This window comes from Pseudorca crassidens, chromosome 10 (genome assembly GCF_039906515.1).
Source record: "Pseudorca crassidens isolate mPseCra1 chromosome 10, mPseCra1.hap1, whole genome shotgun sequence".
NCBI lineage: Eukaryota > Metazoa > Chordata > Mammalia > Artiodactyla > Delphinidae > Pseudorca > Pseudorca crassidens.
In genome coordinates this window covers 5,608,851-5,626,291 of record NC_090305.1, presented here as the reverse complement: position 1 = coordinate 5,626,291, position 17,441 = coordinate 5,608,851, and the positions used below count along the sequence as shown (strand labels likewise).

The 17,441-nt window shown below is 42.0% G+C and overlaps 1 protein-coding gene across 2 annotated transcripts in view; it reads left to right on the top strand.

Moving 5' to 3' along the window:
* Positions 1–17,441, top strand: part of BLOC1S5 (biogenesis of lysosomal organelles complex 1 subunit 5) — a 108,293-nt gene that overhangs the window by 68,636 nt on the left and 22,216 nt on the right. The window contains exon 5 of one of the 2 annotated variants that reach the window (XM_067751956.1): positions 7,771–7,948. In XM_067751956.1, the coding sequence (XP_067608057.1) occupies positions 7,771–7,941 (171 nt within the window). In that variant the 3' untranslated portion in view covers positions 7,942–7,948. Of the gene's footprint in view, positions 1–7,770; positions 8,537–17,441 lie in introns of those variants that run through there. The other variant, XM_067751955.1, reaches the window with a different exon arrangement.

Sequence of the window (17,441 nt, the reverse complement as noted above, 5' to 3'; positions counted from 1 at the left end):
CGCCACACCGTCAAGGTTGAGCGCTCATCTCCCGCGGGCCCACGGGGTTCCTGCTGAGTCTCTGAAGCCTGGTGTTTGGCCCCCGTGTGACACGTGCAGAGGCCAAGAGGCGCTTGGTCCCTGTGGCCGGTGATGGACTCCAGCATCGTGCCGTGTTTGTAGGGACACGCGACGTGCACCCACTCTGCCCTGTGCTTCTGCCTCAGAGACAGAGCCTTCCCCAGAGCAAGGGTTCCTGCGTGCCGTTTTTATCTCACCACAGGCACTTCCGAGGCCACAGTCAGGACGGTTTCGCTGATTTCAGGGGGATCAGTCCAGGAGACAGTAAACGTCTTGATAGACTGAGGACTTCCTAGAATATGGGGTCCGACCAAAGGGGAGATGAATGACGAAGATATAAATTTGCCATGGAAGAAAACAGCACTCCCCAGCACCAAAAAATACTTTCCGTGCTATGTAAGTAACGCACAAACATTACAGCCAATTCGCACTTGATACACGATGAACTTCCCCATTTCTTTGATAGGAAGGCTGTGAAGCGAGATAAAGCAGAGGCACGCCGTGGAGGACAAACATCTCGGCATCCAGTAAACCTCCACGTGTTTCTTTTTCTGTTTTCAAGACTGGTTGCTATTTCCTCCGTGCCCCTTGTTTATTAGTGTATTGACTCATCCAGAGTTGAGCTCCCTGTTTCCACACCAGAGAGACGGAGTCGCACATCTGCCAAGCAGAGCCGGCAAGAGATAACAGCCAGCAACAACAATGGTCTTCCTCAGCCTGTCGGCCAAAAAAACTTCTGGCAGAGCGGGCTGAGAATAACTTATCACCGGTGCCTGTTCTGGAAGCACGGAGTAGTTGTTTGCCAGACAGAGATAACAGGCAGGATGCGACCAAGAGCCAGAATCGCCCTGGAAGTCGGGGCTCCACCTGGCAGACGCTGAAGAGGAAAGAGGGATAGAGCAGCCAGTTAGCACATGGTTTCCTGGTGCCGAGACCCGGCCGTCAACACGTGCCAGTGTTCCTAAGTCAGCCAGAAGGATTGAGTTCATTCCTGAGTCCTGTAAAGGATACTTAATGGTTTATGCTGCAGGGAGGAATTTCCAGAGATGTGATTTTTTTAAAAAACCACCACCAACAAAAAAACTATTAATGCAAGCAACTCATCTGAAAGAGAGAATCTGTTCATTTTCAGTTGCTTTGGTTAAAAACTACATGATGGTGTGATGAGATGAGTGTTTGATTGTCTTACAAATCACCCTCTCCGTGTCTGACACATCCTTCATTCTCAAGGGGTGGCTTTGATTACCTAGAGATGTAGTTGAGGGTTTCTAGGAGGCTGGACCTGCTTATCCTGAGCTGCCGGAAGGGCATCTGAAACTAGACTCACCTCCCTTGTTGTTAAATGTCGGGATGGTACACGTTGCTCTGCAGGCTGTTTCAGCTTCAGAGGTTAGATGCACCAAGTGGCGCCACCCTTGCCAGTTTCTGTTGTCAATTTCTGATGAAAATTTCCTTCCTTGTCTCACAGAGCTTTTTAGAGTGATAATTAAAACAGCAATAAAGGAATGATTGTTTTAAATAAGTTCAACACTGTACTGTAAATCACTTAAACTACAAGTCCTGTGTAGCGTGTGAGTGCCAATAAGCTTTATTCATTTGAGAGAGGGCAGTGGAGAGCAAGGCATCTGAGTTCTCTTTCAAAGTCACAGAGCGTGTTCTTCAACAAGGACTCAAAAGCAGATGTCAGAGCTGCATTATAGGAATCTTGATACATAATTGATGTTTACAGAGTGATTCAAGATTCCAACGTGAAAGCTCCCTTGTCAATGGTAAGTAACTTAATGACACTGTCTGTAAATACGGTATACTCTTTCCCCTCACCTAACACCCACTCTTGTTCTGTCAGTTATTGTAAACTAATCAGTATCATCTCCAGGGGTTGTGCTAGGTCACCTAAAAATATCCCTCTGGATTTTACAGCACTCCTTTCTTCTTAATATGTGGATGGGTTTGTTTTTGTACGTTGGTCATTTAAATCCCCTGAAGAGAGGGATCTCAGAGTAGGAGTCTTACCTCAATGAAAGCCATGTTTCCTGGCTCTTCTGCAAAATATTTTCAGTAAGATTTTGGCAGGTGAAGATAAGGTTTAGCTACAGATAGCTTCGGTTTGGGTAAGGACCACACATCTTTTTTTTTTTTTAGGTAATTTTTTTTAAATTTATCTTTTTAACATCTTTATTGGAGTATAATTGCTTTACAATGTTGTGTTAGTTTCTGCCGTATAACAGAGTGAATCAGCCATGTGTATACATATATCCCCATATCCCCTTCTCTTGCGTCTAGGACCACACATCTTGGTTGAAGCATTTTTGCCATTAGCCTGTTGGTCTGTTTAAGATTGTGGTTAGCTATCTGATATCAATAGCAGCCCATTTCTTGCACTGGGCATTTCACTAACTTCATATAGATAACTCAGAAATTTCAAGGTCAGAAAGGCATAGCACTGACTGACTTGTTAGGAGGGGATTTCAGTGCACAGAGCCCTAAAAAGAGAATTCTGAATCTTATGGCTCTGCCTCCCTTGGGCCGACCATCTGGAGGGCAGGTGGGAAAGGATGTAGCAGTCCAGAAGCCCTAGGGATGTCTTCTGAGTCATCTTCTCCATATAGAAAAATAGGACCTAGTGGGGAAATGATACCTGCCCCCTCCATGGAAGGCCTGCAGTTTATGTGTGTATATGAGACAAAGCTGGTTTCTGTCAGTACAGAAGATACTAATGGGTAATTGGTGAAGAATTATTTTCCAAAATTCAGTTAATGTGATAAATTAATTTTTTTTTTGATTTTCAGAATGCTTGTAATGGAGTGAAATAGGCCCTTGTTTTATCTCAGCCACATTATCCCCCATCTAGACAGTTTTTTTTTAATAAACAATTATGCTTTGAGACAGTAATATTTTAGAACAGAAAATGGATAAGGGAAAAGTGATGACACTGAACACCTTTAAGGCAAATCATCTGAAAGTTAAAGGGAAGCAAAGACAATCTTAATTACTACTATATTGCCATATTTTCTCAAATCTGAGATGCACTTGATTATTTTCTTACATATTACATTTCTGAAATGAATAGCATCTTACAGTGGATCTCTGTATTTAATGTGATGGTGTTACTTTCCTTCCCCATCTCCCCCAAACGTCTGTTATAAACTCATCATCTTAAAAATCAGTGGCATCCTAACATTAATGGAATAAAGAGGCCCAGAATTAAGCAGAGATAAATTTTCCTATATTTCCTCAGAGTCTGTCATTTTACATATTAAAGTTGGAAGATTAAGTTTTTTCCTTTCTGATTTCGTGATTGCCCTCAGCGGAGTGTCCCATATGAGGGTGATCGTCTTAACTCTGTATTTCTTGGATAAAATGTATGCAAAATCATCACCCATTGCGACATTTAGTATTTCTTAATTATTGTCAGTTAATGGCTCAGAATGGTGAGAGAGAAAATATAAAATTCAGTAACGTTTCCATTTGGAGCTAGGCTTCTAAAAATCCCTGAACACCTTCACAACCGTTGTGTAATACATGCGGCAACTCGGACATGCTCTGTTTGCACGCCAAGCGGGCGTCCTGCAACACAGTCTGACACCAGCTACCTGGAGTGAGTGTCACACTCCACAGGGTTAAGGGCTCAGTCTCTCAAGCCTGCCCTCTCTTCTGACACCAACCCCAAGTCTCAGGCACCTGTGATTCTGACAGACTGGCAATAAACGTAAAGGGTTCCCCTAGAAGAAGTCCTAGAACTCAGGAAAGCGCCGTACTTATGATTACAGTTTTATTATAAGGGATACAAATGGAAGAGACACCCAGGGCCAGGTCTGGGAGGGTCTTAGACACAGAGCCTTTGTGCCTCTCCACGTGGAATCTGGGTGGGCCCCCTCCCTGCACATCAGGGTGTCACCAACCAGGAAGCCCCAGGGTTTAGGGGGTGGTCTTATTAAGTAGGTGCGATTGATTAAATCATTGGCCACATGATTGAACTCCATCTCCAGTCCCCCTTCCTGGAGGTTGAGCTGGTTCTCAGTCCCAACCCTCTGATCAAGTGATTGGTCCTGCTGGTGACCAGCCCCAACCTGAAGCTCTCTAGGGACGCCCCCCCCTTGAGTCATCTCATTAGCATAACAAAGACACTTCTGTCACTCTGGAAATTTCAAGGATTTCTGGATCTCTGGGCCAGGAACTAGGGACAAAGACCATATGTATATATTCTGGTACCACAGGGCATGGTCCAGATTCTGTGTAAGGTTCTAGCTTGTGTCTCTAGCTCTGTCCTTCTCACTGGCTTACTTGCATTCCACCGCAGGCTCCTCAGGATGTCCTCCTGCCATCTGCAGCTCAGCAAATCCCAAATTATGCTTAGCTTCATCCCCTGAATTAGCTTGTCCTAAATCCCCCATCATGGTTTATAGAAACCACTGTCCTTCTGTGCGTTGAAACTCCAAGTTTCGGGTTCATCCTCGACTCTCTCTGGTTATTAAGATTTTCTGTTAAGTCTTGTCCGATCCCATTGTTTAGGTCACTTTACAGCTTTTTTTGAACATAGGCTCCCTGATAATGTGTTAAAAGATCCAAAAGTGAACAAGTCATGAGGACCCAGACCGTGTTAAACTCCACACACTTCCTCACTGCGTCTTTTGCCCCAGAGATGCCGGGAGGTCCCCTCTGGTTGAGAATTTCGGGGCTAGATTATAGCCGGATCACAGTCATCCTCAGCCCTTCAGAATCAAAGGTCATCAGTCATGTTCCAAGGGAGCCTCCTCCCTGTGCCCTTGACCACACTGCCACTAGGTATCTCGCAAGGCAGGTTTAGGGACTGAACCCTGAGGTGGGGCTGGGTGGCTTGGGAGTGGCAGGGAGAGCTGGCAAGCAGTAGGTGATTGTAGGTTGCAAACAGACTAATCTCAATTTTCCTTTCCTTTTCCTTGGTATTCTATTTTATACATCCCACCAATCAAAATTTCCTACCCCACTTCTTTAGTGCATCCATTCATTCACTTGATCGTTCACTGATTCACTCGTCCCCGATCTCTTGAGCACTTCCTCTAGGCCAGGCACTGTTCTAGCATCAGGATAGAGCAGCATTTAACAAAGCACAGCCCCTTCCCTCTGGGAGATCCCAGTCTGGTGGTAGGGGAGGTAAGTAGACGGATATACAAGAGAATTTCAAGATGTGCTAAGTGCTATGAAAACAGTATTAAACTAGGCTAACATGATAGAGAGTGCTGGGGGGACGGGTGGTTGGTTGCTCTGGGAGGATTCTAGGATTACACTGCGCAGAAGCCAGGGAAGTGTGGTAGTTGAGAACATGGGATTTGGAGGCGAACAGACCTGTTTCAGGACCACAAAGGACCGCTTCCCCTTAACTCTGAAGTTAGAGAAATTGAGCCCAACTTTGTTCAGCTTGGTTGGCTCCTGGTTCCCATTAGGGAAGCTCTGTGCTTTGAAGGAGCCCAGCATTCTTTCCTGGAGGCTCAGTGTGATAAGGCCACACAATCCGGTTGCTGTGTCCTCCTGCGTCCCCTTCCTTACTGTCCCTAAGAGAGCCTCCAGGGGCCCACACTGGTTCCCTACTAAAGTGAGGGCTCAGGAATGAACCTCTCCGCTTCTGCTCCTTCAGATTCCATGGCCCCCCTCCCTCTCTCCATAAATAAACCTCCCTTCTGTTTATTTAGGGTGGTGAGTCTCTATTTCCACACAAGGCTGCAGTCAGCCTCAGGGCCCTCCTTGAGGTCTTCTGCATTCAGGGGTCTTGGTAGGGAGCACCCCTCTTGGGATTAATAGGAACCGGCAGGGCAGTGACAGTGAAATGTGAAGAATGTTTGGGGGTGGGGAGCGCCCTGCAAGGCCCGTGGTGCTTTTTCACAGGCAGGCAGCCCCCGGATGACTGAATGCCTTATTATTAAATCATGCAGGGGGGAAAAAGTCACTTTTGGCCTGAAACCAAATATGGGAACTTTCAACACCAAAGGCAACTTTCTCAGAATGTTTTATAAGGAGCTCTGTTTGAAGTCTCAAGTCAATGTAATATCCAGCTCAAAGATACACTTTTGTTGTAGTTCTTAATCATAACTCATTTGAAATAACAGGTATGTCAGTTTCCAGTCGTCTGCTCTGATTCATCAGGACAATGCTGTATTTCATCCAAATTAATGTAATAGATTATAAAATACCTTTTTATCTATACTTGTACCCAGGTCTGGAAATTCACTCTGCCTCCCTGTTCTTTTCCTTCTACCCAGTCCATGCCCACTATGCACCCACATCCCTCTGCATGGCCTGATAAGAATCTCTCGCTTTTTCTCTATCTCATTCTGATCTCTGAGCAATAGAAGTAGAAGGAAACGGAAATTAAAAGAGCTTTTCTCATAGAACTACCATACGACCCAGCAATCCCACTACTGGGCATATACCCTGAGAATATCATAATTCAAAAAACGTCATGTACCACAATGTTCATTGCAGCTCTATTTACAATAGCCAGGACGTGGAAGCAACCCAAGTGTCCATCGACAGATGAATGGATAAAGAAGATGTGGCACATATACACAATGGAATATTACTCAGCCATAAAAAGAAATGAAATTGAGTTATTTGTAGTGAGGTGGATGGACCTAGAGTCTGTCATACAGAGTGAAGTAAGCCAGAAAGAGAAAAACAAATACCGTATGCTAACCCATATATATGGAATCTAAAAAAAAAAAAAAGGTCATGAAGAACCTAGGGGCAAGACGAGAATAAAGACGCAGACCTACTGGAACATGGACTTGAGGACATGGGGAGGGGGAAGGGTAAGCTGGGACGAAGTGAGAGAGTGGCATGGACGTATATATACTACCAAATGTAAAATAGATAGCTAGTGGGAAGCAGTCACATAGCACAGGGAGATCAGCTCCGTGGTTTGTGACCACCTAGAGGGGTGGGATAGGGAGGGTGGGAGGGAGGGAGACGCAAGAGGGAAGAGATATGGGGATATATGTATATGTATGACTGATTCACTTTGTTATAAAGTGGAAAGTAACACACCATTGTAAAGAATTATACTCCAATAAAAACGTTAGGAATAAATAAGTAAAAGTCTAAAAACAGAAAAATAAATAAATAAGTAAAAGAGCTTTCTCACGGATGTTTCCTAGGGATAAGGTCGAGTGTTTCCCCTTCCAGCTATTGCTGAATTGATGGCCATGCCCCGTGTGAATCCACAGAGAGAGAAAGTCAGCAGAGGAATTGACTCCAAACCAGAACACTGGTATCCACCTAGCTATACTAGAGCCGATTTTGTAAAGACCTCATTAAATATCAGGAAAAGCCTGTTCACGGGTAATTAAATTTAAAGCTGCTCAGAAAACCGTATTACGTTCAAGAGCATAAGTGGTAGCGGTGCTCCAGGTAGAAACAAACAAGCCAGCAATTCCCAAGACCTCTCTGTCAACAGCGCCTTAAGCCTCTGAGAAGGCAGAGGCCTCTGGGGTTCATTAGCTCCTGAAGCTCTGTCCCAGTACTGGATGGCCCTCACTGTTAGACCGTTTTCTCTTATTGAACTGAAATTTCTCTCTGCCCACTGGAAATAGCTCTGCGTCTGGGGAGAAGGGAAGGGACGTACAGAAAAGGTCCAATTTTTCTTCTGGGTTGAAAACACCCTTCTATCTTATCTCTGGGTTAAACAAACACATGGATTTAAGGAAATAATTTTCTTTCTTTCTTTTTGTTTCTTAGCCACGCCGCGAGGCTTGTGGGATCTTAGTTCCCCGACCAAGGATCGAACCCCAACCCTCGGCAGTGAAAGCGCCGAATCCTACCACCTGCACCGCCAGGGAATTCCCAGGGAATAATTTTCACATGAAGTTTCTTCAGGTCCCCTCAGCAACTTGCTTTTCCTCCTCCTGAATTCTTTGTAAGTTGTCTCTGTGTCTCTCACACTGTCGCATCCTAAACCCCTTCCTTCAGTGTGCTCTCTCCTCCCATTGTGACCTTTTCCCCTGATGAAACCTGGGATGGTATCCACCACATGCTACCCCAACCTTTTAAATTTGCTTTTATGGCTCTACTCTCTATAAAAACAACCACTTATGTTCCTAAAAACATGTGGAATGTGTGTGAATGTGTGTGAATGGGAATATATATTCTTGGTGTTATTGGTAATTCACACGTATTTCTGTGTCTTTACAGCCTGGGAAAGGCGGCTATGTGGAAAACAGAACACTCATCCAAAGGTCCTGTGACACTAATAATAGCATTTTGTGTTTACACTGAGTATTATTTGATAACGGCCACTGTTCTAAAAGCTTTACATGGATTCTCCCATGTACCTTAACCCTCAAAAACTTACCAGGTAGATGAAGAGAAGGCTTAGGAAGATTACCTAACTCATCCAAGCTTCACAGGCCGGTAGAGCCAGGAATCAATCCACCCTCACGCCGACTGCGGTATCCTCCAGCCACCTCTGTGGTCTTTGTCAGTATCCGATAAACACTCATAGGTTTCATTCATCAAAACCTAACCTTTTTTTTTTTTTTTTTTTTTTGCGGTACGCGGGCCTCTCACCGCTGTGGCCTCTCCCGTCGCGGAGCACAGGCTCCGGACGCGCAGGCTCAGCGGCCAGCCACAGGCTCACGGGCCCAGCCGCTCCGCGGCATACGGGATCCTCCCGGACCGGGGCACGAACCCGTGTGCCCTGCATCGGCAGGCGGGCTCTCAACCGCTGCGCCACCAGGGAAGCCCCAATTTTTCCCATTTTGAGTGTTCATCTAAATAGTTTTGAGCAAACGCTCAAAGTGTGTTTGAAGTCAATTCCCTAGATAAAGGTCCAAGGATTTGACCATATTAGGACACATGCAAAACTTCTGTGTTTTCTTTTACACGTTTTGTATTTTTAACTTGTGCACTTAGGTCAAAGAACTGTCTTAAATTAATTTTTGTGAATTGAGGACTTGTAACCACTAGTTTGTTCTCTATATCTGTGAGTGTGTTTCCTTTCTGTTACATTCACCAGTTTGTTTTGATATTTAGATTCCACATATAAGTGACATCCTATAGTATTTGTCCTCTGTCTGACATTTCAGTGAGCATCATGCCCTCCAAGTCCATCCATGTTATTGCAAATGGCAGAACTTCATCGTTTTTTTTTTTTTTTTTTTTTTTTTTGCGGTACGCAGGCCTCCCACTGCTGTGGCCTCTCCCATTGTGGAGCACAGGCTCCGGATGCGCAGGCTCAGCGGCCGTGGCTCACGGGCCCAGCCGCTCCGCGGCATGTGGGATCTTCCTGGACCGGGGCACAAACCCACATCCCCTGCATCGGCAGGCGGACTCTCAAACACTGCGCCACCAGGGAAGCCCAGAACTTCATCCATTTTATGGCTGGGTTGTCTGTTCATTATTTTTCTGCATCTTCCACTTGTGGACAGCAACTCTGTCTTGTCTCTAAATGAATGAATACCTAGAAGACCCTGAAATATTTGCAGAATGACTAGTGCAATACCACACATAGGCACTTTAACTGAAGGTATGTATTTGTTTCACTGTCTAAAATATTTAGCTTTATTAATCTGTCTCAGTGTTCCAGGCTATAGAAGTAAACTCCAGGCCTTCCCGCCCAGCCCCTGCCCTTCCTCCTCAGTAGGACAGCATGTTTGGGGTGGGAGCGGGCCGAGAGTGGGAACAGGAGAGGGATGGTATCCCATAGGCCAGACTCCACTGCAGCCTGGAGTGAGACACTTCATGACTTCTCACTTTTGTGTTCCTGGTTCATTTGATGTCTTGATTCTTGGTCTTGGGGCTGTTTCTGCTTTGCTCTGACAGTTCGCCTGAGAACCTGGCCCCCGTGGTACCTCTGCGGGGCTCCTGGTGCCCCAGGTTCCCGGGCAGCCCCCCACTACGTCCGCATTGCTCAAAACAGTCTGCAGTGCCCGCTTCCCTTCCTAGAGCATAGACGTCTGACATCTGAATGTTAGGTTTCATTTTCTGGGGACTCCCGTTTGCATTCCATTTTAGCGTGCCCTAATTTTTCCTTGTCTTCCATCTGAGAGGATATTCTTTCTCTCTTGGGTGAATTACTTTCTTGTTTACGTGAGGGGTCTGCAAAGGATGGCAATATCGTATGTCTTAGAATTGCTTTAAATACGACATTCTGAAATACAGACTCTGATAGTGAGATTAAAACTGTTTTAGGATTGTAACTTCTCCCTGGAGAAAGTGATTTAGTGGTCACAGCCTCTGCTTGATGAGAGATCGTGACCCTCTAGAACCCCAGAGTTGGGTCCTTACTACTTACACTCACCTTTAGCTGGCTGCTGCCCTTCTTCTAAAGACCGCGATACCTTCTTTTGTACCTTAAAGCCACCAGCATTTATATGGGTGAACACAACCATCTGGGAAAGAACTCACTACTTAAACTAATACTCAGGACTGCACTTCATGGAACTTGGAGTTAACTCCATTAACAATAGACAGATCAGTCTGTTTTATTTTTACTGTTTTTCAATAATAATAATTTTAACATGAGTGTTACCTTTGCTTTCTGGACATGAATAAATAGCTTTCTATCTTCCATATTTGGGAGCAGCTTTTATACTACAGGATTTTTTTTCTTTGTGAATTGGATAAGATTCACCAGTAGAAATATAGAGCCGATTGGGAGGACTCTTTGATGACTGTCTACATTTTTTCTTGATATTTGGCCTATTCAGAATTTCATCAGTTTTGGTAACATTTTTTCTAGAAATGTTTTCCATCTCAATGAGTTTGTTGAATCTGTAAGCATGCAGTTATATAGACTCCTCTTATAATTTTAGTGAATTTTCTGATTATTTTTAGAAAGTGAAAAAAAAATCAGGGAGATGGTTTTTAAGATTGTTTTAATATTTTATTTGGCTGGGAAACCCAGAAATCTCCAAATCGGGCTGTGGTTCAGTCAGCCCTCTTTTCTGAAGAGACTCCAACGGAGATATAAGAACAGGGTGCAACAGCAAAGTGAAACAAAGGAAAGTCAAGTTTAATTTCATCTGGGACTTTGCCCTGCAGGGTGGAATGGCAGTAGGCCGAGCTGGGTCTGGGTTGCGCATCATCTCCTGGGTAATTGAGAAAGGGTAGAACCGAGCAAGTTTCCCATCGTCCCACTCTAGTGATCCAGAAGAGGAGGAAGAGCAGGCAGGAAGCACTGGCCCCGGTGACGAGCACTGAGCGGGTCCAGGGTTCCGCCCCAGGACGTTTCTAACAGACCAGCAGTGGCCTGCCTGGCTGCCACATTGGCGAGAAGACAGAGGAGAGAGAGTGAGCAAGTGATACATTGGGAGAAATAAGAAGCCCTGAATTGTATTTTTTATTTTCATGTTTTTACTTAGTGCAACTTTATTTTTTTTAATTTATTTTATTGAAGTATAGTTGATTTACAATGTTGTGTTAATTTCTGCTGTACAGCAAAGTGACTCAGTTATACATACATATATATATATATATATATATATATTCTTCTTCATGTTCTTTTCCATTATGGTTTATCCCAGTATATGGAATATAGTTCCCTGTACTCTACAGTAGGCCCTCGTTCCCTATGCTCTACAGTAGGCCCATCAGTTCTATATGTAATAGTTTGCATCTTCTAACCCCAAACTCCCACTCCATCCCTCCCCCAACACCCTCTCCCTCTTGGCAACCACAAGTCTGTTATCTGTGTCTGTGAGTCTGTTTCTGTTTCATAGATAAGTTCATTTGTTTCATATCTTAGATTCCACATATACGGGATATCATATGATATTTGTCTTTCTCTGACTTACTTCACTTAGTATGATAATCTCTAGGTCCATCCATGTTGCTGCAAATGGCATTATTTCATTGTTTTTTATGGCTAATATTCCATTGTATATAGGCACCACATCTTCTTTATCCATTCATCTGTCGATGGACATTTAGGTTGTTTCCCTGTCTTGGCTATTGTGAATAGTGCTGCTATGAACATAGGGGTGCATGTGTCTTTTTGAATTGTAGTTTTGTCCAGGTATATGCCCAGGAGTGAGATTACTGCATCACATGGCAAGTCTGTTTTCAGTTTTCTGAGGAACCTCAATACTGTTCTCCACAGTGGCTGCACCAATTTACATTCCCACCAACTGTGTAGGAGGGTTCCCTTTTCTCCACACCCTCTCCAGCATTTGCTATTTAGTACAACTTTATTATTATACATTTCTCTGTTGACAAATGTTAATACTGACATTATAGTGGAAGCACCATCACTTCTCAGCCCTGTCAGCCACTGGTTTGCTCCTGAGTCACTGTGATGCATATTTGCAGTATGAAATGGACACGTACTTTCAAGAGAGGCCAAAGAAAAGGCAGAGATTTGCGGGTCCAACATTTTGCTCTAATGCTTTCCTCTTTTCTTCATTTCTTATATTCTTTATTTTATCTGGTTCGAATAGGATTTATCATGGGTGATATTGTACATGATTTAAGTGTTTTTCCTCCTTGTGAAAATCTGATGGGGTGAAAATGGACATTCTGTTTTTAATTCATCTTCGTAAGATGTGAAGAATTGCCAAATAGGATTTTCTCTTTGGCCAAAATGAAATTTAAAACAAACAAACATATTGATATATATTTTTTAATTATAAATACTAACTTTTATTAAGAAAATAGGCTGATGATCTAATCTCCATTATATTCTTCTTGAAAATTTTATGAAATGGGTTGGCTAAAAAAGAATTAATGTTTTCCCAATATCTACCTAGTCCACTCTCTTCCACAACTGTTTCGATTGCCAGCTTTGTTCTCTATGTATTTAACTATTTGAGCGTCGTTTTGTTCTTTTTTGTACATAAATTAATGGTTTTCATGGACATCATTAATTATACCATTTTACTCTTGCATAGCAACTATACGTTTATATTTTAACTGACCAGTAGAATTTCAACCTATAAAGTACACAAAATTTTCATCTAAGTTTTATTAAGTGAGTAATCAGATATTACCAATAACTTGGACTGACACTGACATGTCTTATTTTACTTCATAAATTTATTTCATTTATTTATTTCTGGCTGCATTGGGTCTTCATTGCTGTGCGGGTGCTTTCTCTAGTTGCGGCGAGCGGGGGCTACTCTTCGTTGTGGTGCGCGGGCGTCTCATTGCAGTGGCTTCTCATGTTGCGGAACACGGGCTCTAGGCGCGTGGGCTTCAGTAGTTGTGGCTCGCGGGCTCTAGAGCGCAGGCTCAGTAGTTGTGGCTCACAGGCTTAGTTGCTCCGCAGCATGTGGGATCTTCCTGGACCAGGGACTGAACCCATGGCCCCTGCATTGGCAGGTGGATTCTGAGCCACCAGGGAAGTCCCTGACATGTCTTATTTTAAATCGATGTGATGCTAATTAGAAATTTTGGGCACATGGTCATTCTCAAGTCAAGGAAGAGTAAAAATGAAATAGAATTCAGCTCTTTGGCCTTGCATATGCCCAAGAGCAAAGCTGAAGTGGAAGAGCACACTTTTGCCACATTGGAAGCTGCAGCTGAAATTCAGTGCATCTTAACATTTAACTTCCTCTTTTTTAGATGTTTTTCGGAATAGTTATAATTATAGTGTTATATTGTTTTAACCACTTGTTAAAGTCATTCGGGAGAATGACTTTTGGAATTTCCAAATAGTTCTTTTTAATGCAAACTAGTACTTATTATATCCTCTTTAGGTATTTTGCATTTTTTCAAAGACACTTTTTATTCTCTTTGATGCATTTTGAATTCTGCCTGGTGTCAAATTCATATTGTTGTCCCTGATTTCTTTTGGTTTTTGTATGCCTGAAATATCATCTCCCCGTTGTTGTTGTTTTTTAATTGTAGTAAGATATACATAACATAAAATTTGCCATTTTAACCATTTTTAAGTGTAGAAGTTATTGGCATTAAGTACATTCACAATGTTGTAAACCATCACCACTATCCATCTTCATAATCCCACACAGAAACTCTGTCCCCATGAAACACTAACTCCGCATTCCCTCTCCTTCCAGCCGCTGGTAACCTCTGTTCTACTTTCTGTCTCTATGAACTTGCATTTTCTCGGTATCTCATAGAAGTGGACTCATACAGTATTTGTCCTTTTGTGTCTGTTTCACTTAGCATAATGTTTTCCAGGGCCATCCATGATGTAGCATATGTCAAAATTTCATTCCTTTTTATGGATAACTAATATTCCATTGTATGTATATTTATATTTTGTTTATCCATTCATCTGTCAGTGGACACTTGGGTTGTTTCCACCATTGGCTCTTGTGAATTATGGTGCTATGAACACTGGTATACAAGTATCTGTTTGAGTCCCTGCTTTGAATTTTTGGGGTATCTGCCTGGAATTGCTGGATCACATGGAACATATAAAGTTCTATGTTTAACTTTTGGAGGAACTGCCACACTTTTCCACAGCGGCTGCTCTGTCCTTTTGTTTTTAACGGTGCCGTGTGGGTCCGTTTTAGTTGTGTTTCTTGTAAGCAGTGTATGTTTGGCTTTTACTTTTTAACCCCAAACTTTCTTTGACTTTAACTATCCCAGTCATTTGGCAGATACGTACTCTTTTTTATTAGGGCTTGTCTTTAATGTTTTTCAAAACATAGTCTCCAATCTATATTTTCTGACTGTAAAATTTAAAAATTAAAAAGATGCTTTTTGACCTACGCTCCTGCCTATAATTCCCATGTAAGACTTGAAATTTAAATTATTTTTGCTTCTTCATCTTTACCCTGTACTTTCACCTCAGATACTGGTCTTCTTTAATATAAATAGGAGTTTGAAATTGAGGTTATTGTTACTATTGTATAGTTTTTGTAGGTGAGTGCATGTTAATTTTCAGATGGTACGTTTCACATTGGCCTTGAGTTTAGCAACCATATTTGTGACAGTATTTTCTACAACTCTACCTGTAACTGACTTAGTGCTCACAGCTGATGCTCTTAGTCTCGTTTTCAGCATTTTTGGTTTCATTTCTTAAGCATCTCCAAATAATTTTTCAAGAGAAAATGAGTGCCATGTATATTCAGACCAGAATTAGCTTTTCCAGGACGCTTGTGAATTTTATGTTTCAGGTTTTCTCACTCATAACACCCCCGCCAGTGCCTCATCCCTAAACTTGCATTCGTAACACTACATACTTTTGAAAGTTCCCCAGATTGTACTTTAGAATCCACAAAGCCTGGATCCGCCCTTGATTCTTACTGATTAATCTCTGAGTATATTCATTTTTTGCCTTCTCATGGGAAACGATTACAGAGCTAAAGTCAGATTTTTTACTCTTTCTAGGAAATATATTTTTCCTATCCAGAATTCAAGTGAGGTTGTTTTCGTTTGTTTGTTTTGTAATTCAAACATTTCTCTAGACTATATCACCCCCACCACCCATCAATTCCTGTGCTGAGTTTCTTCTTCCAGTTGTTACTGTCTTTGGATGACTGTAGAAAGAGAGCTGCGGGATGAGAAGGGGGACTTTGCTCAGCTATTCTGAAGCATGACAACCAAAGAGGAGATGACCAGATGCGAGAGTTCAGGCTTCTATTCCAGGTTTCAGACAGTGAAGTAGGAATGACATATTGGCCTATCTTCTTCCAAACATGATAGAGCTGTCATAATTTGAGAGAGGCATGGGTTATTTTTCTCAGTCCAGTTCCACTAGTCTTATAATTTGTGGCAAGATCAGCCAGATTGTTTTTTAAATAACAGTGTTATTGACATATAGTTCACATACCGTATGACCCACCCTTTTAAAGTGCCCAATTCAATGTTTTTTTGTATATTCACAGATATGTGCGGCCATCACCACAATCAATTTTAGAACATTTTCATCACCTCTAAGAGAAAACCTGCACTCCTTAGCTGCCACCACCCCCAATCCCCTTATCCATTCATTCCCCTGCATCCCTAAGCAACCACTCATCTACTTTCTGTCTCTGTAGATTTGCCTGTTTGGGACATTTTCTATAAATGGTATCATATAATATGAAGTCTTTCGTGATTGACTTCTTTCCTTTCACAGAATGTTTTCAAGGGTCATTCATGTTGTAACACATACCAGTATTTTGTTCCTTTTTTGTCCAAATAACATTGCACTGTATGAATATTACATTTTATTTATCCATTCGTCTGTTGATAGCCATTTGGGTTGTTTCCACCTTTTGGCTTTTACAAACAATGCTGATATAAGCATGTATGAAAGAGTTTTTGTGGGCGTATGTTTTCATTTCTCTTGGATAGATACCTAGGAGTGGGATTTCTGAGTTATATTCTACCTCTACATTTAACCCTTTGAGGAACTACCACACTGTTTTCCAAAGTAGCTGCACCGTTTTACATTTGCATTAGCAGTTTAGGAGGGTTCTGATTTCTCCACATCCTCGTCAACACTTGTTGTCTTCTGACTTTTTCTTTATAGCGATTCTTGTGGATGTGAAGTAGTATCTTATCGTGGGTTTGATTTGTATTTTCCTAGTGACTAATGATGTTCAGCATCTTTTCGTGTGTTTATGAGCCATTGTATATATTCTTAGGAGAAATGTATATTCAGATACCTTGCCTATTTTTATATTGGATTTTTTTGTGTTTTTATTGTTAAGTTCTTATTAAGAGTTCCTTATATGTTCTGGATACTAGCCCCTTATAAAATATGTGATTTGCAAATATTTTCTCTCGTTCTTTGTGTCAGCTTTTCACCTTCTTGATATTGTCCTTTGAAGTTTTTTATTTTGATAAAGTCCTATTTATCTCATTTTTCTTTTGTTGCCTGTGTTCTTGGTATCGTATCTAAGAACCATTGCCTAACCCAAGTCATGAAGGTTTATGCCTATGCTTTCTTCTAAGAGTTTCATAGTTTTAGTTTCTACATTGAGGTCTCTGATCCATTTTGAATTAATATTTTTATATGGTGTGAGGTAAGGGTCCCGCCTCATTCTTTTGCATGTGGAAATCCAGCTGTCCCAATACCATATGTTGAAAAAAACTATTCTTTTCCTAGTGAACTGTGAACTGTCTTGGAACGCTTGTCAGAAATCAATTGACCTTAAATATAAGGGGTTATTTCTGGACTTTCTATTCTCGTTCATTGATCTATATGTTTGACTTTATGCCACTGTCACACAGTCTTGATTTCTGTAGCTTTGTAATAATTTTCGAAATCGAGAAGTATTAGTCTTCCAACTTTATTCTTTTTCAAGATTGTTCTGGCTAGTCAGGGTCCCTTGCAATTCCATATGAATTTTAGGACCAACTTGTCTATTTCTGCAGAAAAGCCAGCTGCAATCTTAATAGGGGTTGCATTCAATCTATAGATAATTTGTGGAGTGTTGCCATTTTACCAATATTAAATTTTCTAATCCAGGAACACAAATGTCTTTCCATGCATTTAGGTCTTGTGAAATTTCTTT